This window comes from Neolamprologus multifasciatus, chromosome 15 (genome assembly GCF_963576455.1).
Source record: "Neolamprologus multifasciatus chromosome 15, fNeoMul1.2, whole genome shotgun sequence".
Classification (NCBI taxonomy): domain Eukaryota; kingdom Metazoa; phylum Chordata; class Actinopteri; order Cichliformes; family Cichlidae; genus Neolamprologus; species Neolamprologus multifasciatus.
The window spans coordinates 24,820,724-24,848,382 of record NC_140453.1 but is presented as its reverse complement, the minus strand read 5'-3'; the positions used below and the strand labels follow the sequence as shown (position 1 = coordinate 24,848,382).

The 27,659-nt window shown below is 41.7% G+C and overlaps 2 protein-coding genes across 5 annotated transcripts in view; both read right to left on the bottom strand.

The window, feature by feature from the left end:
• The window catches only part of pex7 (peroxisomal biogenesis factor 7), a 44,266-nt gene extending 36,549 nt beyond the window's left edge, over positions 1-7,717 (bottom strand). For 2 of the 4 annotated variants that reach the window (XM_085133634.1, XM_085133637.1), the window contains exons 1-6: positions 7,558-7,677; positions 6,873-7,006; positions 6,476-6,533; positions 5,557-5,707; positions 5,412-5,489; positions 5,227-5,335 (exon numbers count right to left, since the gene is read on the bottom strand). In XM_085133634.1, the coding sequence (XP_084989760.1) occupies positions 5,227-5,335; positions 5,412-5,489; positions 5,557-5,707; positions 6,476-6,533; positions 6,873-6,984 (508 nt within the window). In that variant the 5' untranslated portion in view covers positions 6,985-7,006; positions 7,558-7,677. Of the gene's footprint in view, positions 1-5,226; positions 5,336-5,411; positions 5,490-5,556; positions 5,708-6,475; positions 6,534-6,872; positions 7,007-7,557 lie in introns of all 4 variants that reach the window. The other 2 variants (XM_085133635.1, XM_085133636.1) reach the window with 2 other exon arrangements.
• A 137-nt stretch (positions 7,718-7,854) lies between these two features.
• LOC146502168 (uncharacterized) lies at positions 7,855-21,519 on the bottom strand. The gene is made up of 4 exons (XM_085133633.1): positions 21,398-21,519; positions 12,598-13,815; positions 10,976-11,251; positions 7,855-10,818 (listed from the first exon to the last, which is right to left on the bottom strand). Exons 2-4 carry the CDS (start codon positions 12,725-12,727, stop codon positions 10,133-10,135), a joined length of 1,092 nt encoding a protein of 363 aa, XP_084989759.1. The 5' UTR covers positions 12,728-13,815; positions 21,398-21,519; the 3' UTR covers positions 7,855-10,132.
• Positions 21,520-27,659: the final 6,140 nt, after the last annotated feature.

Sequence of the window (27,659 nt, the reverse complement as noted above, 5' to 3'; positions counted from 1 at the left end):
TTACCAGGCCTCTGGAGAACTTCAAGATATGTTGAGGAGGTGATTTATAATAAAACCTACAGGACACCGGCCCTTGAGGCCTGGAGTTTAAACACCTTCACCTCTCACCGGCCGTTTTGAATAACCTTTATTCCAACATTGAAGGCGTGTGACAGAACTCAAAATGTAATGTCAGATTTGATATTTGATTCCTAAACTGTGGTGAGCTTGCAGGTTTTATTAGAGCTTCCATTCTGACTCCAACCTCTGCTAAGAGTGTGCTGAGAGTACAGGCATGATCAGAACCTTCTGAGAAGACGTCCCCCCAAAAAATAAATGATGATTTCCACTTCACGATCATCTTTTCGGGCACCTCTGGACAGCTTTTAGCTCGGCTGTTTTACTTGTGCCTCTACAAAGGATGCTGGATCTCCTCCAGTGTGTAAACACGATGATCCCTCAGCTGGACTTTAATTTTTAGGAAGTGGGCAACATGGATGCATGACGAAAACTCCCCTCTGAGGGTTCACATCATACACAGTCTTACCTTTTAGGACTCACACTGTTCAGGTAACATGCTGCCATGGCCCAGGAGGGCCCATGAGTCTTAACAGCCTTGCTGTTTTTGGTCTTTGATGCCTGTGCATGTCAGATGTCTCTTTATTAACCTACTGTAGCTATTAGAGTCTTCTGGCCTGTTTCATGATCAGCGAGTTGTGCAAATTCTGCAGCAGCACAGTGCTCAAGAGCCCCCACAGGGACCCCGCAAGGCTCACGGTGATGCCAACACTATTTGGGGGAAATAAAGGTTGTATAGACCGCACCCATCCAGCATCAATCATCACCCGTCTCCTGCGGACCACCATCCTCCAGAAGCCCTTGACAGCAACCTAAACGTTGACATTTCTAATTTAAACGAATATTCAGAATGTCGTCTCATCGCTCAAATTTTACATAACTACATAACCAAGCTTATAACTGCTGCAAAGCTCTGCTCATTATTTCCTCATTAAACCCACAACTGACCGCCCACCTCACATCCTGATCGCAGAAGCAAGCTGTGACCAAGCCTATAAGTTAAAGAAAAGAAAAAAGGACGTGCAGAACGCCGAGAAACCTGGATCGAGCGTGAGTGCGCCTGCTGGAAGCAGGTGCAGGAGCACACAGAGATAAACGCGGAGCTAATTTGATGCCGAGTTTTATCACTCCTGCTGCAGGTCAGAAAGCGGAGCACAGCAGAGCTTCGCCTCCGGCTGCTGCCGTAAACAAACTGGCAACTGGACGCATTAAATAAAGCTTTAACACAAGCTGCTCTCCTCTCGCTTTCAGACCACTTTTAGGTTTGGCTTCACATTTCTCTGCCAGTTTTTGTGCATGCGTGCAACACCTCCAACACAATTAGCTTTAAAAAGCTTAAAAAAGCACTAAAGTTCAACATGTTTCATTAAAATACTTGCTTCGGTTCTGGGAGGCAGAGCTGCACACACAAAAGTACAGACAAGGTGTTTAGCATTTAGAGCTTCATGAGACCCTGAGGCCAAAATAAATACTGCACTGGCTCCTTTACTGTAGCCTGCTGTGTGCTGATAGCACAGCTCAGTAATGCTGCAGATTTTCAGCGTGGGTTTCACAGGCAAGTCTCAATGTGAATGGAGTCCATGCACCTTGCTCAGAGTCCTGACATCAGCAGGTGACCTCCGGCTCAAAGGTAAAGACAAAAGGCCTCGCCCACCAAGGAAGCACAGTGGCGCCTTTACAGCTGTTTCTACGATAGGGGGCACAGCTGCATGTGAACGAGTCTCCTCGGGTTCGGCTCTGTGGTTGAGCCGGTATCGTTGGCTTTGTCTTTTTAGCGGCAGACGCGCGGCTAAGAGGTCCTGGCGCCGATGTGCTCGGATCAAGACACATTTTCAAAGAGCCTGAGCGTCCTCATTCAAATCTCTGAGCTTAACTCTTGGTGAGAGGACACCACTCAGCACCGCAGAGGAGGACCGATAAGACAAGCGCTTTACACCCTCATCCCTGTGCCGTAGAAAGTGTTTCCTCTTCCAGCTCCAGCAGCTTGAATCCCCAGTGCTGCTGCAGGGATTACAGACTGTTTCCTAAAGCAGGAGCTGGAACGTTTTAGGGAGCTATGTTATGACCCCCCGTAGGAGTCAGTGATGGCTGGTTCTTTGCTGATTTTGAATAACCGTTTGTATCTATAAGGATTCAAACAGTTCTTTAAAGATTAGTTTTTTGGCTGTGAGGGTCAGCTAAACATGCTTCAGAAACCAGAAGAGTTACTCCAAAAGTCAAAGACGTATAAAGAGAATGTTCGGAAAAACCACAGCCGAGTGTTTGGACTACGGAAAAATCCTGAAAAATGGAAACCCTCGAACTTGGCAACATGGCATCACTCCTTAAAGAGTTACTTAAGGATAAAAATCTACCAAAACTGTGAGGGAACTTTTGAGGAATCAGACGATATAAAAGAAAACTGTGAGGAGGAGATCATCCTGACAAGGGCCATCATTTGTGTTTTGTTTGCTGTTATGTTACAGCTCTGTGTGTTGGTCTTTATAGAGCAGAGCTGCTGCACTGCTGAACCTCACGGAGATCTTAATAACAGGAACCTATTAGAAGTGAGAGCAGAATAAAGCTGCTCTCTCACATATCGACACCAATAACGGAAAATCTGTCACACATGCAAACCATCTGTTGTCTAATGGATGTCTTGTAGGTAAAAGCCGAGGCTTTTATGTGTTTTAGGACCACATTAACAGAAACACTGTGTGTTTTTACTAATTGTGAGCGTGCAGCGAGTTGACTGGCAGAATATCAAATGCAGTGTGTTCGGTTGAGCTGATGTACGAGACCAACATGGAGTTGAACTGCTGTAAGCGGCGGACACGGACACTCTGAAGGTCTCATTATGGAGACGTGCTCTCAGTAAAGCATTTAGCTGCAGAGCTGTTATTAAAGCCGGTTAGTGTAACTCAGAACTGCGAGACACTGTCCCGGGCAGTTTGAAGCCGTAACCTGATATTTTACAGACCAGAAAATTTAATGAGTTCACCGAGTTGAGAAACAGGTCAATAAAAAAAAGCAGAGAGATCAAAAATCAAATCAAATCAAAACAAATATGAAGCATCAACCACAACAACAAACCCCAGAATTACAGCCTTCAAGTTCATCTGTGGCACCGGTCATCGTATGGTGCCAACAACAAGGAGCCATTAATCACACATCTGTCACAGGGATCACTGACACATACTCAGAACTCAGATCTAAACACAAACACGATATTTTACTTGTTTTAATTCAGCACAGCCATCATGAAAAATAAATTCTCAGAAATTTGTTCATAAATCAAATGAAAAACATCCAGAACTTCCTTAAAAATCCCATCTGAGGACTGCTGGTGCATGCATGAGTCCACTGCAGCACACTTCTAATAACTGAACCCAACCCGAACAGACCTTTTATAGCACACAAACACAGGATTCAACAGTTAGGACCCTCACGGATTGTCCCAGCTGTGTGTTCTGTATACACTCAATCAAAACTAAAGACTCATTTAAGGTCAAATGGTTGGACCTGGACTACCCCGTGAACAGCGGGGGGTTAACATCTTCCTGCTTTAAGAATCTCATCAGAGACCTCTGCTCGCTCACAAACCAATTAACCCAAACTCATCGGCCGAGTCACGTGACAGACAGCACCTCCCAAACCGAGCTCGAGCTGAAGGCGGCTGCTGCAGATTGGATGATGCATTGCTGCCCCTGTATGAAGTTTAAACACGCTTCCAGGAGATCATCCAAATGCTCCCTCCGGCTACAAACTCACTCACATCGCTGTGTGGATGAAAACTTTCTCGACAGACACACAAGAAAGCAACTTCTCAGACTTTTACATGCTTCTCTGGTCTTACTGACCACTCTTCCTCCACACTCGAGGCCAGTTAACCTAAAGTGCACATCTGCTGGAGGACACATGAAAGCTCCACACAGTCTCCACCCAACCAGGAACCAACTCTTTAAGCCCTGCACCGCAGCACCTTCGACTTATCCTTCAAAGATGATGCCTTTGATTTATGCTCGTGTGGGACAAGTTTTATAGACTTCAGGCTACCGTCTACTGTCGCTGACCCCAAACATCTGTAGGTCTGAGAGCAGGAAGTTAAGTTTCAAGCTGTTGCAGAGTCTCAGAGAATCTGTCAAGTCCTGCTCTGGCAGCGGATGACGATGTCTCCAGCATGACCCAATGAGACATGCAGCAGTCTGACGTCACTGTGGAGCGCACTGCTACAGCAAAAGCAGCAAACAGAGCCAGGAGGACTGCTTTAAAGATCCCACCACTCAACAATCAAGCACAACGACAGAGAAAAATCACTGTGACAGAGGTTTGGAGGAGATCCCCAAAGCAGTCAACCTATTACCACAGTCTCCTTCATTATGGGAAAAAACCCAAAAAAATGCTTCACTGCTTGATTAGCCACAGAAGTGCCACAGGAAACAGGAAGTGCATCATGCAGAAAATCTAAAAACACCTGCAACCTCAATCTTGGATGGCAGACTCATGCACCCAGCGATGACATCACAGTGACAGAGACACGCCTCCTGCTACAAACTACACCCCTGTGTCTGCATCAGCACCGAAGCAGGTTTAAATCAGAATCATCAGGAAACTCTAAGGAAATTATATGGGTTACAGTTGCTCCAAGACAGCAACAATAACAGACTAAACTAATTAAATAATACAATATGTTACAGAAGTTGCAAATTTAAGAAATAGCACTAATATGCAAATCACTCAATTATAAATATCAAGAATATTACATTAAATATTACATTATTGAAGCACAGTTCTTTCCACATCGTGTTTAAATTACAGATTTACATTCGTAACTATGAATTCCTACTAAGACTAAAACCTTCAGTAGTATACTTACTAGCATCATACAGACTCACCTCACTTCCTACACTGCACACAATGAGGAAAACCTCCAACAAACAACACGAGTGATTACCACGAAAACCTCCAGGGCTCAGGTGCACTCATGCTCGCAGACAGACACCGAGAAAAAGCTTCATGACATCAAACATTTCCTTCTTTGTAGCTTTAAATCCAAAGTGAAGCTGAATCTGAGCGGTCTGAAGCAAAGTTCAAAAAATGTTAAGGCCTGCTTCCAAAAACCATCACAACAACGCCATCTAATGGTGAAAGCAGCCACTTTAAACCCCTCTGACAGGCCAGCCGACTCACCTGAGGCAGACGCAAAGCATCCTGGGATGTGAGGCGACCAAATGGTGCTGTAGATGACCCCTTCATGACCTCTGAGGGTGGTCAGCGATGGACTGAGAGCAGGGTCCCACTGACGGAGATAAAACTAACATGAAGAAGACAGAACACAGATGGAGAGGGGAAGAAAGGAGAAACTTTCATCTTACCACTTTCACCGTTTGATCCCACGATCCAGAAACTATCAGGCTTTCTCCTCGAGTCTGACTCCAGTCCACAGCGTACACCTGCACACACGTCACAGTCAGAACACCTGTATGTGTGTCTGTGTGTGTGTGAGCATGTGTGCGTTACCTCCTGTGTGTGTTCTTTGGCCACCCTCAGTGGAGCACTGTGATTGGCTGTATCCCACAGCTGGAGGCTGCCATCGCCGCCGCCTGCCACCAAAACGTGCTCATTAGCTTCACTCCATGCCACGTCGAACAGGCCGTCACCCCACTCCCAGCTGAGACACACACACACGAGGACGACATAAAAAACTTCATCTTTGACCTTTGACTGAATTCTTGTTTCCTTTATTCGACTTTAAAGGATTATTTCCGGGATTTTTAATGGTGTTGTGAAGCAGTCGCCTCCAGCACGGAGCTATGCAGCTTCCGACCGAACAAGCAGAAAAGTAAACTTCCTGAAAAAACAGCTAGACTATTCTCACTCCTTTTTATTTTGCCACAGAGTTCTCTACATCAGCCCGAAGCCTTTTCTTCTGAAACGGTGACTTTAACTGATAGAACAGAAGGAGACAAACATGATTTTTGGGTCCATCATCACTGACGCCTCACAGGACGACCAGCGATGCCGGTTTTGTTTTTGCCCCCTCTCTGTGTTTCAGTCTTCCCCAGATGTGGAGTCAACAACCTCAGACATGGCACACTTCACACAAAGATTTCATATCTACTGAATAATCACACATGCGTCATCATTCAGAATGCAGATGAGGAGGAATGTGACTTCTACTGATTTGTATATATCATCTGCATTTTTATTATTTTCTGAGTTTTTAGACCATGTCACTCTCTCAGTGGAAGTCCTGGAAGTCAGTGGAAGTCACATAAAACCAGGGGTTTCTATCTGGTTTCCTCGCAGTCTGATGATAATCTGATCTGTGCTGAAATTAGATGAAACCGAGTCCTAAACCTCCTGCAACTTCTTATAATCATCATCTGTAAGCATAAAGGACAAAAACAGATGTTTTTGATGAGGAAACAGATGTTACCTTCTCACTAAGGTGAGCCCGGTCTCGGTCTGATCCAGGACCAGCAGTGTGCCGCAGCCTGTACACACACAGACAGAGTGGATGGGAATGAGAAAGCTGACTCTTTAAAAACAGCTGAAACGCACAGATCTGTGTTTTGGTGCGAAAACCGCGTGATGCTCGTCGTCATCGGGGTCTGTTCAGCTCGCTGAGGTCGACGTCCAGAAACAAACAGCACGTATTATTTTATTTCATAATATTTATACGGATCAAAAGTCAGGAAACAGAAGTGATGAAGAGACACAAACTGGAGTTCCTCTAACGTCCGCACGAGGCTCCAGCAGTGAGCCGGAACCAGGGGCTTTTCTTATCACATCCAGGTGTGTTCTCCAAACTGTGACCACTGAACTTTACTGACCTGCTATCCCGTAGTACTGTGAGGCAGCACAGGCCACTCTGCTGGGGATATACGGAGACACTTCCACTGCGTAACCATGACGGGCCGGACTGCGAAACACCTTCACCGTCATCGTCGTCACATACAAAGAAACCCTGATGGACAAAAAGGTTTAAAAAGTCTGGAAAGATGACACCGACTATTTACTACAGCATGTACTGTTACTTTGAAGCTTTTTTTATGACTCTCAGGCGAAATACTTTAGAAAATATGACAATTAATGTGCGCAAAACTTGTAAGACGCCAAATTTCCTAACAAACATTCAGTGTATTTACATTCACAGCGGGACGGGGGGGGTCGGTTTTCTAACCACGTTTTTCACACACGTATTAATCTTTCTCTCGTTCGTCCTCCAGCAGGTGCGATAGGGTCGTAATTAAAACTTGGGGATTCAGGTTAACGCGGTCCACGTTTGCGCTCTGAACCCGCCCTGTTGTGTTTTTACAAATAATCCGTGGGGTTCAGAGATGTGAAGCTCTGAGTTTATTAATCTGTTCACACGTAAGAAGTCCGCAGTACTAAAGTAACGTTTTATGACTCAGACCGTGTCCGATCAGCACCTGCTCTCGTGTGGTCTGCAGGTGACAGAGTGACTTCACGGACCCTGATCACATTTAAATTGAAAATGGCTGTCACGTGACTCACAGAAACCAGGTCGTCTCGTGGGATCGAGAGAAAAAAAAGCTTCAAAACTTCAGAGACCCACAGAAGAAGCTCCCGCTGCTCTTCTCACTCCACTCACTGCTCCTCCACTTCCGTGTTTGGATCAGCTGACTCCGGATTGAACGTGCTTATACTTGTAGTTGTGCAGTTCGCCGCCAGGTGGAGACATTTCTTTACCTTAAAACCAACAAGTGCGCTTATTAGAAATTATAATTTTTCAAAAACACGACATTCAGGTAAATGAAGCTAGACAGGTAATGTTACTTACATTTGTAAAAATTTATTTTCATTTTTAAATTTAAGAAAAGCTTTATAAATAACTGGAAAACTTCATATTTTATTAATTATAATTTTCTATTAAATAACATTTTTGGATTCTTTTCTTACGAGATGGAGTATCTGCACGTTCACGGAAGGAGTAATGGTCACTGCTTTTGTGCGTCGTGCAGTTAAAATATTAGTTTTCATTTCCTCAGAAATGACCAAAGATTATTTTTATTTTTAAAACAGCAATTTTCTGGAAACTGACTTCAAACTGTGTTCAGAGTCTGTGCGCGTTCAGTAATCCACATGTTATTCCAGAGAACAGAAAATGATAGTTTGTATATGTGAGAAAACATCCTTGCAGCAGCACTTTCCTGCTGAATCGGTGTTACAGCACAAGGATGAAAACTTCAAATTAAGGTGAAATATTCACAGCAGCACACTAAGAGCTCTTTTCAGTCAGTAATCAGGTTTTAATCGGCTCCTCCTGAAGCTCTCTTTATGAGTGGTGCAATAATATTTGCAGCAGTCTGCTCAGATGTTTGCATATGAAGTTCACTCTAAGCATCACTCAGCTATGAGCATTCACTTTGAAATAAAAACACAAATGACTGCAAGAAGAGTTTTTTTTTTAAAACAAAAAACAAAAACAGCACAAACAAAGAAAAATAAAATCAGCTGCAGAATTCTAAAACATAACAATGTTCCAACTCAGGACTGAATAACATGGGAGAGTAGTGAACACATACCAGAGTGAAAGGAATCCTTTGCTGAAGCGTTCAATGCTATCTGGGAAAAATCACGCTCTTATGATTGTTTAGAAATACAGCCAGAAACTTTTCGGTAATACAAAATGTGCTTTTCTGCATCACACATGGAGCATTGCGCTCAGAACACATAACCAAAGACGCTGTGGCCTCACACTCTCACAGCCAGGAGGAAACTTTGATTGCAACCACAGCTCCATAAATACTGCGTCACCATGGAAACCAGGAGAAAGCGGCAACTGGTTACCGGTAACAGGTACAAATATTATTTACAATTTCATTGATCATCACTGAATTCCTGATTCAGAGGAGAGGTCAACATCAGTAAAGCAAAGATCACACTTTGGTCTCAGTGTGACCGGCCTTTCAAAATAAAAGTACATAAAATACATTGAGTGGTGTTAACAGTCTGAGATGATCTCAGAGGCACACAAACCAACACGTCTCTGTTTGACCTTCGCGTCATTCAAAAGTCATAAAAGATCCTTGTTCACGTCAGATAAAGAAGTATGTTGGTCGGGGACAGAGAAGAGGAGGAAAAGTGTGTCTGCACTGCTGGAGTGCACCACCCGCCCTGACGTAGCGTGTGACACTTTTGGAACACAAACTTAACAACACAGTAATTAATTTGCTACAAAGATCTTAACAGCAGATCTTTATCACTTTACCTTACCTGCTTGCATCAGGATTCAGGCTACATGGACACATGATAAAGGCGGAGCCTGCAGCTTATTAAACACATGATACAAGCTGCACCCGTTCATGTCTCTGTGTGTGTGTGTGTAACAGCGTGCTGTACAGTAGTGAAGTATTAAAGTGTGTGCTCTGAATGCTTTAGTGAGTATGAACGCCGACGGTGCTCGATCACAGACTCATCTTAGCTCTGTGATCAACTGACAGCTGGACAAATGCAGACCGTCAGAGAACAGGCGTCTGCTTACTGTCCTCGGCTGCGCTGTTTGACCGTCTGAGAAAGACGACAGAATAAATACTCTGTATTCAGATGTAGGCTTCATCTACAAAGGTTCAAATTTTAGACACTTTAGCATCAAATCACCACTTTGACACAAGCCGATGAAGTTGTTTTACATCTGCAGACGGTCATCTTGCAGGAATAAAGTCGGTCATGAAAAACTGTTTCTGGACAGATTCTTGTGAGAAATCTAAACTTTAGAAAGTCTCCTGCTGCTGAACACGGATGTGCACGTGCACAGAGTCCTCTGTGCAGAAGTTTAAGTTCCCATTAAACTTCCCATTAAATTTCCCATTAAGTAGTCAGACATCAACACTGAAGCGTGGCGTTAACCCTGCAGTGACCCCGATGTGCCCGAAATCCGGCTTTGTGCAGACATCCGTTTAGTCATCGATGAAAACAGAAACCCATGATCTGGAGTCATCGGTCAGGGACAGACCATCAAATCTGGAGCTACCTGAATCACCTGTAAGAAGAGTCGGCACGTGTGGAGTCTGCAGGGAGGATTCAGTCCTTCCCCTTTGAATGAGCTTCCATCAAAACGTTCGTGGGCTCACTGGAACTTTGTGGCGCCAAACTCGGCCTCGTGCAGAAACTGCTGCATCTTGGTTCGGACCCATGACTGTTTCTCTGCTGTCAGTCTCCTCATAGCCGGAGCCAGGCTCAGCAGGAACAGCATCACGTCGTCCCTCTGCTCCATGTCACGCTCCATGTCACGCTCCCTCTGCGCATCCCTGGCTTCTGTCTTCGTCAGAAATTCCTCCAGCAGGCCGTCGACGCTCTTCCTCTTTGGCCGGAGCGGTCTGGGAGAAGCGGGGCGGCACTCTTCCTCCACCACCTCCTCATCGTCCGTTTGGACGAGCAGCTCGTCCACGTCGCCTTCCGGCTCCTCTGTCTTCAGCTGGTTCAGCCGCGCCACGGTCCAGGACAGCGGCAGGCTGCGATGATGACTCTGCGGATCCTGCTGCAGAAGAGGGGTCTGCGAGGAAGAGTGTGACGAAGCTAAGGTCGTAGCAAGAGATGTCACCGAGTGCATCATCATCTCAAACAGCTCCTTCATGTTGGCGTGCTGCTGCGTCTGCAGGCCGTCGTCAGTGGCTGTGGCGCCTGAGTTCACCTCAACCTTTGCTTCTTTGGGCCTGGACGGGTCCAAGCCGACGGAGGGTGGCCGCTTCCTCTGCGGGAACTCTGAGGATGAGGACGAGGATGTCGTCGTGGTCGCGTCAGCTACGGCGAACCCTGAAAACAGACAAAACAATCAGAACTAAATCGATGTCGAATCACGAGAAAATATTAATCAAAAGCCATCAGAGATCCGGGTGCTCGGACTGCACATGGAAAAGCTGATGAGGAACTACTGCAGGCTGGCCAATCAGAAGGAAGCGTCAGTACGAACCGTAGCTCTCGTCGTCGTCGCTCCGCGTCTCCGTGGTCGTGCTGCAGCCGACCATTTCGGCCACCTGGACCTGAGAGGGCTGTGTGTCCAGGGCCCAGCCGTTGGTGCCGGCTGCCCGGGCATCAATGAACGGATTAAGGAACGACAGGATGGACGAGTATCTCCATGGCCGGTAGTTAAAGAGCCCGATGCCGCTCTCGCGCCGCTCCTTCTCACGCTGCCTCTCCCTCCTGTGCTGGTCTCTCAGCGTCTTCCACTTCCTTCTGCACTCCGACTCTAATGTGGAAAACCACAAGTTTGCTTTAAACCATAAAACCATCAAATCCAATAGTAAAACCATCCTGCTGTGTCCACAACCAGAGACACACACAGAGTCACATTAAACGCTTTATTTTACCCTGCATACAAAAACTAAAACTAATCTTTGCTCTAATTTAGTTTATTCTGCAAAAACTAAAACAAACTCCCAAACAACCAAACTATTTTTGTTTGCTTGGTCATATTTCACAGCAAACTTGTGTTTGGACAATATTCAACATTTGAAGCAATTTGACTGAAAATAACAAACAGTATTACTCACATGTGAAAATACTCACGGCTCCAAACTCCTGTGTGACTTTTAGCCAAATATGAATTTCAATCATATTTTTTGCTTCCAACGGTTATTTAAAAAAATGATTAAAAATAATGCAAACAATTAACTAAATAGTATTAATTAAAAGGACAAAAAAGGCAATAATAAAATAACAACCAATTTCTTTATAAAAAAAAAAAATGCAGAATCCAGATAAATTATAAACATTCAAACTATTTTTTGGGATGTTTTTTACAATTTACATTATGTTTCCTTCCATACATTTATGATTAAACATATTAGGCTGTTTGTTTAAAAAAAAATCCAAATAATAAAATTTCCGTTGAATTTTATTTTAAAAGCTTTTAAATATCATAATTTAAAAAGTCAGTAATTTCTATCATGTTATTATTAATTTGTTTTATACAGTTGTCAGCCAGGCAACTGGCCAGGTTTATATGTTTGTTAAAACATATAAACATAAATAACAAAACAAACAACATAAATAACAAAAGCGTATTAACAGCTCCTTTATTCTGTATTTTATTTTATTTTCCTTTCTTTTCTTCAGCGAACCATAATTTACTGTATTTGAAAGTTTTTAAGTTCAGTTAACAAAGACTGTCTACATGAGTAAAACCTTAAATACTTATTTTACAAACACACACATACACACATACATATTTGGTCGTCATCACCTTTTTTCCCAGTTCTGATTACTAGAAAAATCCACTAAGACCAGTTAATTCCCAGTAATTACAATATATGAGTAAAAACCGCTTATTAAAGTTGTCGTAGATTTTCTTACAGTGTTTCTTTCATAAATCTGTGCTGATTATTCTGAAGAGGAACTATTGTGCTGGAGCGGAGAGGCGACGAGCGTCGGAAGATAATAAGGGTCGAACCGTATTTGTTTTGAACTTTTCTCTTTGATGAAAATCTGAATGTTTGACATGTTTTGAAAGTTTTCCGTCTCGCACACATCGAAAGTGCTCCCGTGTGAGAGCTGAAGTTCGCGCCGGGATCTCGGCGCTGTTCTGAAACTCACCGGGGACTCCGACGATCTCCGCCACCTGCCGCCACGCGTCGCTCCGCATGTTCAGGTCCCGATAGGTCGGGGAGTTCATGTCATAGAGACTCGGGAAGCCAGAGACCGCCATGATCAGCTTGTATTCCATTCTCCTGTATTTAAAACTCTGGCAGAGCGGAGCCGGACTGGAAAGAAAATAAAAGAACGAATGGGGGAAAACACTACTTCCGTTTCCGGTGCGTCACAGCTCATTTGTATAAAAATTGACCAGATTTCAGTCCTTCGTTCACTAGTCTAGTGGTATGCGATACTGCATATTTTGGTATCGATCCGATACCAAGTAAATGCTGGCCAGTATCGCCGATATCAATGCCGATACTTTTCAATAAATAAGGTGGATACGTCATTGAATTGCTAAATCTCAATTAATTTTTATAACCTTAAGGTTTTTTTGTGATGTTTCCTTTTTTATTATTAAATAGTTAAAACCCAGGAGATAATTAGGATAAAGTTTATAATTAAATAGAAAATGCTTTCTTGTTGTGGCTGCTCTGCGATGCCACTGCAGGTAAGATGGACTCACCTGCACCGCGTCTACAATCACGCCTGGCTGGCTTAAAACCTGTGCTCTGCTTGTGTTGTTGTTAGTGATGTGTACAGCTGGCAGCGGGCGAGCTGCAGCCGTTGTACTAATGTACTGTTAGAGAAATCGTGTGATTATTGTAACGGTGGACAGCACACGGGAAGGACCGGTTCGGGGTGAGCCGGAGGCTGGTACGTTCTGCGATGCGCTGCAGGTGAGATGGACTCACCTGCGCGGCATCTACAATCATGCCTCGCCGGCGTAAAACCTGTTCTGTGTTGTTGTTGTTGATTGTGATGTGTACAGCTGGCAGCAGGAAAGCTGCAGCAGAATGTACTGTTACAGCAGCCATGTGATTATTGTAAGAATAAATCATGCTGTGAAGCATGAAAATGCCATCAGGTCTGCCGTGGCAGTTTACTTTTTTTTAAAAAAAATTTAAAATAAAAAATTTACAGTAAATTGCGCAAACCAGTAAACAAATCAAAACAAGTACTGTTGAGAAACTATAATACAAAATTTACAATTAAAATTCTCAACAACAATAACTGGTAAAAATATAAATAATATGTAAACAACTTAACAACCCCCAATGCGTCTAAGTCACGTCACGTGACAGCGCAACATGTAAACACAAGAGGGGGAAGAGGGAGCTAAGTGCCTCTTATGAGGTGCCGTAAGGGACATTATTACTGAAACGCTCTCACACACACTACTGAAACGCTCTCACACACACTACTGAAACGCTCTCACACACACAACTGAAATTTTAGCTCTCACAAACACTACTGAAACGCTCTCACACACACAACTGAAACGCTCTCACACACACTACTGAAACGCTCTCACACACACTACTGAAATTTTAGCTCTCACACACACTACTGAAACGCTCTCACACACACAACTGAAATGCTCTCACACACACTACTGAAACGCTCTCACACACACTACTGAAATTTTAGCTCTCACGCACACTACTGAAACGCTCTCACACACACTACTGAAACGCTCTCACACACACAACTGAAATTTTAGTTCTCACACACACTACTGAAACGCTCTCACACACACAACTGAAACGCTCTCACACACACTACTGAAACGCTCTCACACACACTACTGAAATTTTAGCTCTCACACACACTACTGAAACGCTCTCACACACACTACTGAAATTTTAGCTCTTACACACACTACTGAAACGCTCTCACACACACTACTGAAACGCTCTCACACACACAACTGAAATTTTAGCTCTCACACACACTACTGAAACGCTCTCACACACACAACTGAAACGCTCTCACACACACTACTGAAACGCTCTCACACACACTACTGAAATTTTAGCTCTCACACACGCTACTGAAACGCTCTCATACACACTACTGAAATGCTCTCACACACACTACTGAAACGTTCTCACACACACTACTGAAATTTTAGCTCTCACACACACTACTGAAACGCTCTCACACACACTACTGAAATTTTAGCTCTCACACACACTACTGAAATTTTAGCTCTCACACACACAACTGAAATGCTCTCACACACACAACTGAAACGCTCTCACACACACTACTGAAACGCTCTCACACACACAACTGAAACGCATTTCCGCTGAACAGGAAGTTGTTTCCTGACAAGGAAACTGATGGAAAAAGTGGTATATTTCAAAACACTACAAGGATGTCTACTCAGCAACCTGCTAGTACAGCAGTTCCCAACCTTTTTTGTGCCACGTAAACAATATAAAAATTAAAAAAAATGATAAATACCATGAAAACCATAAATTTTAAACTCAAGCCTCAACTCTTGCGACCTGGTACCAAACGACTCACAGACCGGTACTGGTCCAGGACCTGGGGGTTGGGGACGGCTGTGCTTGTAGCCTAAGTGAAGCAGCCGCATTACTTAACAATATTTTAGCTTCCTTGAATCAAGGAATGGATTCAAGGTGCAACAGGGAATTCGGCAATTATGTCCTGTTTCCCCTAAGCTTTTTATATTGGCAACTCAGTTGTTAACACTATTAATCAAAAATTCTAACGACATACAAGGAATATCAATTTTTAATAAAGACTTCAAAATAAGTCAATTCACAGATGATACATCTATGTTTTTGAAAGATAAATACATGGTAGAGAAAACTAAAGCTTCTCGTTTATCTCTCAGTATCAAAAAATGTGAACTTCTTCCGATTCATACGAGCTCTGACTCCTCAATAGCTTTGGTTAGAGTTGAATCTAAAGTTAAATATATAGGGCTGATAATATCTAAAAAACCCAGTTAGCAGAAAAGACACCAATATTTCTAACTGTATCATCGAGATGAAGAAATCACTTAGCCACTGGTTAAGCAGAGACCTCGCTTTTTTTGGCAGAAACATCCTATCTAAAGCTGAAGGCATCTCCAAATTGATTTATCCTTGTCACTCTCTATATATCTCCTCTAAAAGCATTAATAAGGCTAACACAGTTATTTTCGAATTTTTGTGGAGGAATAAAACCCATTACATAGAAAGATATCAGCTTGTGAAGGAATACAATAAAGGTGGTATCAAAACTCCAGAATTAGAATTTATGGATGGCACCCTTAGAATTAAATGGTTAAAATCTTGTCTGTCACAGCCAGACTCTACTTAGCTCCACATCCTATGATCCTTGTTTAATAAAATAGTATACAGGATTAGACTTTATTTTGAAATGTGATTTTGCGGTAAATAAAATCCCCATAAAGATATCAAACTTTCCAAAACAGACTGTGCATTTTTGGGAAAATGAGATTTACCCACAACTTCTCCCCATAGTTCAACCTTATGGAATAATAGGGTAATAACACTTAATCAAAAATCAATTTTCAAGAGTGACTGGTTTGAACAAAAAGATTATATTCATAACAGATTTGTTGGATGATAACGGTGTAATTCTAAGTTACCCAGACTTTTCAGAAAAATATTGTCTAAACTGTTCTCAAAGAGAATATAACAAATTTTGTGAACTGGTCCCACTGCCTCTGCTTCATTTGATTAAAATTTTTATGATATACAATAATTTCTCATCAGTGCTCCCAAATTTATTGCTAGGGCAATGTCAGCTGTTTGATAAAAATGCAATAAGAAATTTGTTAGTAGTTTCTTCAAAGACAAAAATATTTCATAGTTACAACAGAATGGTTACATTGCATGGTTCTAATTTAGTTATTTCATATACACTGGATAAAGCATACTAAAAATTTATGAAATAGCCTATTCTACCTAAAGTTAAAGAAACACACTTTAAAAAAAATTAATCCTGTGGCAGAATTTCTAAAAAAAAGAGATTTGGCTTTGAGGTGGATCAGTGTTCTTTTTGTACTGATGAAAATGAAACCCTAGAACATCTTTTTTTTTTCTATGCCCTATCACACAATGTATTTGGTGCAACTTAAAAAATTGGATTTTCCTAAATATTAATGATGTGCCACTATTTGAATTACATCATAATTTTTTTTATATGGATCATCTGTCTCAGACATTATTAACATCATCATACGTTTGAGTAAATATCATATCCATTGTGTTAAATGGAGGAACGCTAAGCCTTCTCTCCCTGGTTTTATTGATGATTTTAAGATATTTTTTTCTTTGCTAAAAAAGACAAAAAGCACATATGCCAAAAAAAAAAAAAACAGGATAATGCCCGTCTCCTGCTATTCTAAATTTTGACTTATGCTGAGGCTAATATATTTTTAAGTAATGCAGCTGTCTCACTAAGACTAAGCTGTCTAACTTATCGTTCCATGTTTCGATTCAATTCGATTCGATTCAATTCAATTCAATTCAATTTGATTCTGGGAAATTTTGACAGTCAGCAATATTATAATTCAGATCAGTACATTTACATATTTTTGTATCTAAAAAAAGGAAGCTGACACAAGCAAGACTTTATCAAAGGTGTAAGCGTCACAGCAGATGCCTTTGTGTAAAAGTAGCTGAAGATAAAACACAGAAAAACATGAAGGTGATTTTTCCTGGCCTGGGATTTTATAAAAAATATTCTGCAGTACATCAAAAACGAAAGAAAACCATTAATCAACATATGAACGTTACCTCTGACGTTCCAGCAGTTTTATTAGACACACGGCTAAGCGTTTTGCATTTTGCATAATTTTTAAATGTTTAAATTTGTTCAGTATTGAACGGCAGAAATAAGATTTTCTTTACGGAAGTATGTAAAACAAAAAAAAACCAGCGGCCGACAGCGCTGTAAACAACAGTAGACTTGTGCATAACAAGCAAGCGAATAATGCAGAAAACAGATTTTTAGACGGGAAAAAGTTCTTGAAGTACAGAGAGAGAGAGAAAGAGAGAGAGAGAGCTGTGCATGACGTGTGATTTTATCGTGGTGGAAGCAAAACAGTAAACGTCAGAGGGAATTCATGACGATGTTTATGTGAAGCGCAGTTTGGATCTTCTTTTGCTGCTGGTTCAGTCAATATTGTTTGGAGAGAGATCAAACTAACAGCTTTAGAATCTGCGCAAAAACGGCGTGAAAACAAAGCGCGGACCGCCGACAGATCAGAATCAGCCAGCTGTTGGCTTTCAGCCCCGACCGTGTCCGTGCTGTCGGGTGAGAAAGGCGACATCCCATTGATTCTGATCCGCGGGTCCGCGCTGTGTGTTTACGTCTTTGTGCAGAATCCGTGTTCCTGCTCTCATTTACTGTTTTAGCTGTTTGGTGGTTGTTGAAATTTTGTGCGGTTTCACCTGAGATTCTGGCATTTCGGGCAAAATTAATATATATTAAAAAATCGATTCAGGATTTTAATGAATCAATTTTACGTTATCCAAGCCAGAATCGATTTTAATTGATAAATCGATTATAAAAACCCACCCCTAACTAGCAGGTTGCTGAGTAGACATCTGTGTAGTGGTTTGTTTGAAATCTACCACTTTTTCCTTCAGTTTCTTTGTCAAGAATTAACTTCCTGTTCAACTGAAATGCCTTCCTGTTCAACTGAAATGCCTTCCTGTTTAACTGAAATGCCTTCCTGTTCAACTGAAACGCCTTCCTGTTTAACTGAAATGCCTTCCTGTTCAACTGAAACGCCTTCCTGTTTAACTGAAATGCCTTCCTGTTCAACTGAAACGCCTTCCTGTTCAACTGAAATGCCTTCCTGTTCAACTGAAATGCCTTCCTGTTCAACTGAAACGCCTTCCTGTTTAACTGAAATGCCTTCCTGTTCAACTGAAATGCCTTCCTGTTCAACTGAAATGCCTTGGTTTTTCAGTAGTGTGTGTGAGAGCGTTTCAGTAGTGTGTGTGAGAGCGTTTCAGTTGTGTGTGTGAGAGCGTTTCAGTAGTGTGTGTGAGAGCGTTTCAGTAGTGTGCGTGAGAGTGTTTCAGTAGTGTGTGTGAGAGCTAAAATTTCAGTAGTGTGTGTGAGAGCTAAAATTTCAGTAGTGTGTGTGAGAGTGTTTCAGTTGTGTGTGTGAGAGCGTTTCAGTAGTGTGTGTGAGAGCTAAAATTTCAGTAGTGTGTGTGAGAGCGTTTCAGTAGTGTGTGTGAGAGTGTTTCAGTAGTGTGTGTGAGAGCTAAAATTTCAGTAGTGTGTGTGAGAGCGTTTCAGTAGTGTGTGTGAGAGCGTTTCAGTAGTGTGTGTGAGAGCTAAAATTTCAGTAGTATGTGTGAGAGCGTTTCAGTAGTGTGTGTGAGAGTGTTTCAGTAGTGTGTGTGAGAGCTAAAATTTCAGTTGTGTGTGTGAGAGCGTTTCAGTAGTGTGTGTGAGAGCTAAAATTTCAGTAGTATGTGTGAGAGCGTTTCAGTAGTGTGTGTGAGAGCGTTTCAGTAGTGTGTGTGAGAGCGTTTCAGTAGTGTGTGTGAGAGCTAAAATTTCAGTAGTGTGTGTGAGAGCGTTTCAGTAGTGTGTGTGAGAGTGTTTTAGTAGTGTGTGTGAGAGCTAAAATTTCAGTAGTGTGTGTGAGAGCGTTTCAGTAGTGTGTGTGAGAGCGTTTCAGTAGTGTGTGTGAGAGCTAAAATTTCAGTAGTATGTGTGAGAGCGTTTCAGTAGTGTGTGTGAGAGCATTTCAGTAGTGTGTGTGAGAGTGTTTCAGTAGTGTGTGTGAGAGCTAAAATTTCAGTAGTGTATTTGAGAGCGTTTCAGTAGTGTGTGTGAGAGCTAAAATTTCAGTAGTATGTGTGAGAGCGTTTCAGTAGTGTGTGTGAGAGCGTTTCAGTAGTGTGTGTGAGAGCGTTTCAGTAGTGTGTGTGAGAGCTAAAATTTCAGTAGTGTGTGAGAGCGTTTCAGTAGTGTGTGTGAGAGTGTTTCAGTAGTGTGTGTGAGAGCTAAAATTTCAGTAGTGTGTGTGAGAGCGTTTCAGTAGTGTGTGTGAGAGCGTTTCAGTAGTGTGTGTGAGAGCTAAAATTTCAGTAGTGTGTGTGAGAGCTAAAATTTCAGTAGTATGTGTGAGAGCGTTTCAGTAGTGTGTGTGAGAGCTAAAATTTCAGTAGTATGTGTGAGAGCGTTTCAGTAGTGTGTGTGAGAGCGTTTCAGTAGTGTGTGTGAGAGCGTTTCAGTAGTGTGTGTGAGAGCTAAAATTTCAGTAGTGTGTGTGAGAGCGTTTCAGTAGTGTGTGTGAGAGCTAAAATTTCAGTAGTGTATGTGAGAGCGTTTCAGTAGTGTGTGTGAGAGCTAAAATTTCAGTAGTGTGTGTGAGAGCGTTTCAGTAGTGTGTGTGAGAGCGTTTCAGTAGTGTGTGTGAGAGCTAAAATTTCAGTAGTGTGTGTGAGAGCGTTTCAGTAGTGTGTGTGAGAGCGTTTCAGTAGTGTGTGTGAGAGCGTTTCAGTAGTGTGTGTGAGAGCTAAAATTTCAGTAGTGTGTGAGAGCGTTTCAGTAGTGTGTGTGAGAGCGTTTCAGTAGTGTGTGTGAGAGCTAAAATTTCAGTAGTGTGTGTGAGAGCGTTTCAGTAGTGTGTGTGAGAGCGTTTCAGTAGTGTGTGTGAGAGCTAAAATTTCAGTAGTGTGTGTGAGAGCTAAAATTTCAGTAGTATGTGTGAGAGCGTTTCAGTAGTGTGTGTGAGAGCTAAAATTTCAGTAGTATGTGTGAGAGCGTTTCAGTAGTGTGTGTGAGAGCGTTTCAGTAGTGTGTGTGAGAGTGTTTCAGTAGTGTGTGTGAGAGCTAAAATTTCAGTAGTGTGTGTGAGAGCGTTTCAGTAGTGTGTGTGAGAGCTAAAATTTCAGTAGTGTATGTGAGAGCGTTTCAGTAGTGTGTGTGAGAGCTAAAATTTCAGTAGTATGTGTGAGAGCGTTTCAGTAGTGTGTGTGAGAGCGTTTCAGTAGTGTGTGTGAGAGCGTTTCAGTAGTGTGTGTGAGAGCTAAAATTTCAGTAGTGTGTGAGAGCGTTTCAGTAGTGTGTGTGAGAGTGTTTCAGTAGTGTGTGTGAGAGCTAAAATTTCAGTAGTGTGTGTGAGAGCGTTTCAGTAGTGTGTGTGAGAGCGTTTCAGTAGTGTGTGTGAGAGCTAAAATTTCAGTAGTGTGTGTGAGAGCTAAAATTTCAGTAGTATGTGTGAGAGCGTTTCAGTAGTGTGTGTGAGAGCTAAAATTTCAGTAGTATGTGTGAGAGCGTTTCAGTAGTGTGTGTGAGAGCGTTTCAGTAGTGTGTGTGAGAGCGTTTCAGTAGTGTGTGTGAGAGCTAAAATTTCAGTAGTGTGTGTGAGAGCGTTTCAGTAGTGTGTGTGAGAGCGTTTCAGTAGTGTGTGTGAGAGCTAAAATTTCAGTAGTATGTGTGAGAGCGTTTCAGTAGTGTGTGTGAGAGCTAAAATTTCAGTAGTATGTGTGAGAGCGTTTCAGTAGTGTGTGTGAGAGCGTTTCAGTAGTGTGTGTGAGAGCTAAAATTTCAGTAGTGTGTGTGAGAGCGTTTCAGTAGTGTGTGTGAGAGCGTTTCAGTAGTGTGTGTGAGAGCGTTTCAGTAGTGTGTGTGAGAGCGTTTCAGTAGTGTGTGTGAGAGCGTTTCAGTAGTGTGTGTGAGAGCTAAAATTTCAGTAGTATGTGTGAGAGCGTTTCAGTAGTGTGTGTGAGAGCGTTTCAGTAGTGTGTGTGAGAGCGTTTCAGTAGTGTGTGTGAGAGCTAAAATTTCAGTAGTGTGTGTGAGAGCGTTTCAGTAGTGTGTGTGAGAGCGTTTCAGTAGTGTGTGTGAGAGCGTTTCATTAGTGTGTGTGAGAGCGTTTCAGTAATAATGTCCCTTACGGCACCTCATAGCCTCTGCTCTGCGCTGACACAGGAGCAGCGAGTCCAGCGACCTGGCTGTTTCATGCAATGCCATCAATGTGGATTGTCCAGACTCAGAGACCTCTTCCCTCTGAGCCCCCCTCCCCAAACCCTCCTACCCACCTCGACATACAAACTCTGTGTGGCTTCACGTGTTCTGTTGATGTTTACATGATCGAAATAACTTGAACACAAACAAAGTGGAAGACCGCACCGGAAGGAAAAAACTACAAGTCCCAGCATCCTCTGTGTTTGGTAGAGTTGGATGTCTCGAGACCGGTCACTTTTACGTGGGGCCTTTCTCAATATGCGTACTCGTGATACGTCATCAGTCGGAGACCAAGTACTGTTCCAATTCGAAGTACGCATCAAGCCGAGAACACGAAAAAGTCCCGGATGTGTTCTCGCTCCGTCCATTTTATCGAGCATGCATCGGTGGTGACTTGTGTGGACTTGGTACCAGTGTTGCCAACTTAGCGACTTTGTCGCTATATTTAGCAAGTTTTCAGACCCCCTAGCGACTTTTTACTAAAAAAAGTCGCTAAAAAAAGACGTGAAAGCGCATATCGCTTTTACTCTCAACAAGCAGTGGGTGCTGTAACGCAGTCAGTTCTTCTTTTACTCTTATGCTGTTTTGTGGATCAGGTTTAAAACTACTTATAAACACACACACACACAAAGTAACTCCACCAGAGTGCCTATTTCGGGTCACTTTTGCCGGTCCAAGCCCGGGTAAAGGAGCAGGGTTGGAATTGTGACATTACAAAAAACAATAATTGCTAAAAGAAATTTAATTTGTAGTTTTAAATAAATTCTAAATGCATTTAGGACGTTTTTTGCTCACTTTATGTCTCGTCCACGATGTTATTTCTCTCTCCAGCAGCGTAGGTTACAATTACATTAGCATGACCAATTATGCAAATTAGGTGATGACGTCATTTAGCGACTTCTAGCGACTTTTAGGACAACCAATAGCGATTTTCCTTACTGAGGAGTTGGCAACACTGCTTGGTACAGCTAAATATCCCAGAATGCATTTCGTCCAAAACTCAAACGCGGCAATGGCGGACGAGCGGGGCTAAAAACTTTGAAATATTACTCTTTCTGGGTCACAAAATAAACTTTTAAGTTCTTTTCAAGTGAGAATGTAGCTGTGTAAACTTCAAATATCTGCTCGATTTATCAAGATATCATATATTTCCAAACGAGGTCCGACGTTTTCGGAGACGTCTGTGACCCGCCAGCTCCATAGCAGACAGCGAGGTCGAGGATTATTACAGCAGGCGAGAACAGCGGACTCCCGGCACATCGTTTTCAACCCCCCGCGGTCTTTTCGCTACTCAGGTTAAACAAACCCCAAACCCCAGTAGCTGTCTATTGTATTGAGTGTCCACTAAAATAAAAATAAAAGCGTTCTAACATCTCACCTGCTTGTTTTTATTAAGGTATGTACACGTATGTACATGTACACTATTTTTATTAATAGAGATTTCACTACTGAGGTTAAACATGATATATAAGTCACTTAGATCACTTCTACATGTTAATGTTTGGTTTATTTCAGTGTTTTATTTGTTCCTGAGTAAACCGGTTTGGCTGTGATTAAAGTTAAGCTTCATAACATATTACTCACAGTTAAATTAAGAGGGGACGGCAGTAAAAACTCCGGACCTGTGACATCATCAAGTACGCTGGTGTTCCAATTGTACAAATCGCGAGTCCGTACTCCCGTGCATTCTCGGCGAGTACGTACTTGCGTACTTGAGAATTGAGAAAGGGCCGTGGTCTTGGTCTCGACTGACTTTGGTCTCGGTCTCGGTCTTGCATTCTCAAATCGACATAGTGTTCGGGAGATTTGAAGTCAACCATCAGCGGAGCGGGAGGGGGGATTGCTTACTGGGCTTAAGCCCGGGTCATTTTTTCTGAAGCATTGGGTCTTTTGGGGTGTAATTTGTTAATTAGATGCCTGACTGACAACTGTATAAAACAAAACAACACACAAAGCACAGAGCGCACCGTCGTAAATTCCCCCTAATTTTGGTATGATCCGAGCTCCAGCACTAGGCGACTGAGCACAGCAACCATGTGAGCGAGGGGGGGAGAAGCTGCTGCCTGTGAGTTTGCTGCAGACAGAGGAGAGCTTAAGTTTGACCAGGTACCAAAGCAAATCATTCGTACTGTATAAATAATGTAAATATGACGGTGTATCACAAAAGATTGATATCAAACTGATCACTTGGTTGCGTTAATTGCTCTTCGAGTGAATCAACAAATGGATAAATAAAAAGCCGAACAACAATGCTGATTTTTTTAGAGAGTCTTAGCTTACATTTCATATTTTCAGTTGTTACCCTCCACGGCTAAACAAACTCTCTAAATCGGTTTCAGTTGTGTACTGATGAGCACAACAATGGACATAAGGAGCTTCTTTCAAAGAAAAAACTCAGGTAGATGTTATTTTATATATTATGCTTTGTATATTATTCAGTATATTTCTATGCAAAACAAGAGGAATTTCAATACACAGCAGTATATTCACAGTTGAAACCAGATGTTTACATACACTTTAGGGAGAAAACATAAAAACTTTTTTTTTTTACTGTTAAACATCAATTTAGAGTAAACTTGTTTTGGTTTAGATAAATAAATGTTGAAATATATTTTGAATCAGTTAAATGTCAGAATAAAAAGAGGGAGCTGTCTATTTTAATCACTTTCATCAAATTTAGGAGTACATATACATTAAGTTTATTGCGTCTTTAATTAATAAGAAAACTCCAGACGATTCCATTCTGAGCTGAAGAAGCTTCTGATAGGTTAGTAGAGTCCATGTGAGTAAATTGGTGGCACACCTGTGGATGCATATAAGGCAAAACACAGAGCCTGTTTCTTTGAAATGGGGAAAAATCAAGAGATGTCAACCAAAACACCAGGAAAAGAATTGTGGAGCTCCATAAGTGTGGCTCAATTTTGAATAAAATTTAGTGCCATTTACAATTAAGAAATACAGATAGTTTCTCTCTTTACTCTTAAAGTTAACAAATATGTTTTTTATAATTATCAATCTAAAAAAATAAACATTTAGTCTGATTTGATTTTACAATTAAAAAAGTGTTTGTGTTTTTATCTGAAGAGTTTGTAAATATCTGGTTTCCACTGTATATTTGATGGTGTTGGTGTTTGGCTTGATTGTCAGCACAAAGAGGGAGAGAGAGGAACAGACAGGGAGATGGAGAATGAGGACAGAACAGAGATGGAACAAGATCAGGTGAGACACACATGTTAGTCAAATGGTTGTTTGCCAAAACTCATCAGAACATGTATCTAGTACATAGTGTAACTTTTTAGATACCATTTGTTACTTTTCAAATTCTATATTTATTAAGTTTTGCAGGCTTGTTTGCACATTAAGGCTAAATAAATAATCTAAATAGTGTACTTTGGAGCCTAATAATCTTTCAGTCATTTCTAGCCTCACTTAATTTCCTTTCGCTGCTCAGCTCTCACACAGTGGCTCAGCTATGCCCCAATCCATCCATATTGTGGCCAATCACATGCGAGGATATAGGATAATATCATTATGTGAAAAATAGAGAGGGGTTGAGAGACGCGACAGTCAAGTGGAGCATGCGTCTGTCCTCTCAGTAAGTGAGTGAGATAGTAGACAGCGGTGAGGAGGGCTGTGCGAAAGCAAAAACGCTTAAATATGCCTGACACCTGTAAACGTTGCAGCATCTGGCTTTTGTTGCCTCGGTCTTGGTCTCGTGTCGATTTGGTCTCGGTCTTGGTCTCGTCTCAACTTGGTCTTGGTCTTGTCTTGGTCTCGATACCCTCTGGTCTTGGTCTTGTCTTGGTCTCGGATTAGGCGGTCTTGACTACAAGTCTAGCGGGGGTCGGTTTTCTAACCACATTTTTCACTCATGTGTTAATCTTTCTCTCGTTCGTCCTCCAGCAGGTGCGATAGGGTCTTAATTAAAACTTAATACTCGGGGATTCAGGTTAACGCGGTCCACGTTTGCGCTCTGAACCCGCCCTGTTGTGTTTTTACAAATAATCCGTGGGGTTCAGAGATGTGAAGCTTTTTTTTTTTGTCTTGGTCTTGGTCTCCTGTTGATTTGGTCTCGGTCTTGGTCTCGTCTCAACTTGGTCTTGGTCTTGGTCTTGTCTTGGTCTTGGATTAGGTGGTCTTGACTACAAGTCTAGTGTTTAGGGAGGAGCAGTGAAAGTGAAAGCAGGAGGAGGAAGGTGGAGCTGAGGCAGGTGAGTGTTAACATGAATATGTTTCTTCTTATGACAAAAAATAATTCCACGCTGTTCATGTCTGTGGGTGAAATGTGAGGCCGGTCGGCTCCTCTGAGCGCTGGTTTCCTGTAAGTAGAGAGGAAGTGAATTTAGCTGAGCCTCCGTTTAGTGTGAGAGAGCAGGAGGAGAGTGAGAGCTGTGCTGAGGCAGGGTGAGTGTTAACACCGCTCTGACATTACTGTGTCTCTGTGGCGGGAACAACAGTCTCCTTCAGTGGAGGCAAAAATAATCAGACTTTGGTTTTTCAAAGGAAACAACTTTATGTCGGAAGTTCCCGCACGCTCATTGACAATGACTTGTCAATCTCAAATTATTAACCAATGAGCGTGCGGATTCACAGAAAGACCCGCCTTTATCACGGGACTTTTTAAAAACTACAATGGCGACAGAAACTCCGTGAGTGGAGTTCAGGGTGACGTTATGAAATTGTGACGTTTGAGCCACTTCCTGTTCTCAGTCCCAGCGTCCTGATCATCAAGGTTTCTGTTGCTCTGATATCTGATATTGATTATATTGGTAAACAGGCTGTAGACATAAACATCAAACACAGCTGAAGCAGTTTTCGGATGGTTGGCGTCAAATGATCTGTCGGTTTGAAAAGTAAAAACAATTTTAAAAAAGGTGAAGCTGATGCAGGGTGAGTGTTAACACCAGGACTTTAGAGGGAAGAAGAGTCACAGCTTAGCATGTTGTTGACGGGTTGTTGTTCAATCGGGGGAAGACATCTGAATCATTGCAGGGGGACTGTCTTTCACAACTTTAATGAATTTACTTTGAGTACATGATATGCCATAATTATATGAATTTGTTATATGTTAACACATTTCCGTCATTGTCTAAAAGGTGTAAAACCGTCCAAATAAAACCAAATACCGTTTGAATTATTTATGAAAGATTGCAACCATTTGAGTTTGATGGAACCATCCATTGCTTCAAAATCAATCGTATTCAAACCTCCTTCTTCAAATGGCTTCACTATATCATTCTTCCTAACATAATGTTGCTTGTTTCTCCAAATGTAATTGAAATTAATTCGATATATATTATTGATTAGTCTATTGGAAACATATAAACATTATGATGGATAAATCAATCGAGAGATACCTTCTGTTTTAGTAAGCAAGATGCGTCCAAAGATGGAGAGGTGTCTTTGTAGCCAGCTGTTTAAAATCTTTTTAGATTTCTGGGTAATATGCTCAAAATTTAGATTTTCTCTATTATTTGTGTTCTTTAATATTATAATACCCAAATATTTAATGACAGTTTTAATAGCTATGTTAAGAGAGCTACTAGGTCACAATCATGAATAGTTAATAATTCGCATTTTCTAATATTCAGGTACAAACCAGAAGCCTTTGAGAATAGTGAAATTTCATTCATGTTCTATAAAAACTGACGGATTCTTCGTCTAACATTAAAGCGTTTAGATGTTCCAAAAGGTAAAGAAACAGAACTATTGAGTCAGAGTATAATAAAGAAATTAAATCTATGAAGTTTTTTTTACCAAAACCAAAATAGTGTAGAGCTTTTAAAATAAAAGAATGTTCGACCGTATCAAATGCCTTATAAAAGTCTAAAAAAAAAAGAATCACACCATCATCTTCAGTCAAGTGATTAGAATCCAGTAGATCTAAAACCAATCTAATATTATTGGTCATAGATTATCGATTAGTCTTTTATCTTTACCAGGTTTGGGAATAAGGGAGATAAGACCGTGTTTCATTGTCGTTGCTAATGTTTCATTACTAATGATTTCACTAATAGTTTTGAAGAAAAATTATTTTATTTCTTTCCAGAAGAATTTATAAAAGATTGCAGTCAAGCTATCCTGACCAGGAGCGTTGCCCATTTTCAGTTTGTTTAAGGCTTAATCTAGTCATCCAGTGATATATCAGAATCACAAATTTCTCTGAATACAGAATCGATTTTTGGAGTATAAGGTTC

Bases quoted from the DNA above. Each gene is read 5' to 3' on its own strand.
- LOC146502168 (XM_085133633.1), bottom strand. From the start codon at position 12,727: ATGGAATACAAGCTGATCATGGCGGTCTCTGGCTTCCCGAGTCTCTAT. The intron at 11,252-12,597 runs GTGAGTTTCAGA...TTTCCACATTAG, and splicing joins GGAGATCGTCGGAGTCCCCG to AGTCGGAGTGCAGAAGGAAG. The intron at 10,819-10,975 runs GTTCGTACTGAC...GTCTGTTTTCAG, and splicing joins CGACGACGACGAGAGCTACG to GGTTCGCCGTAGCTGACGCG.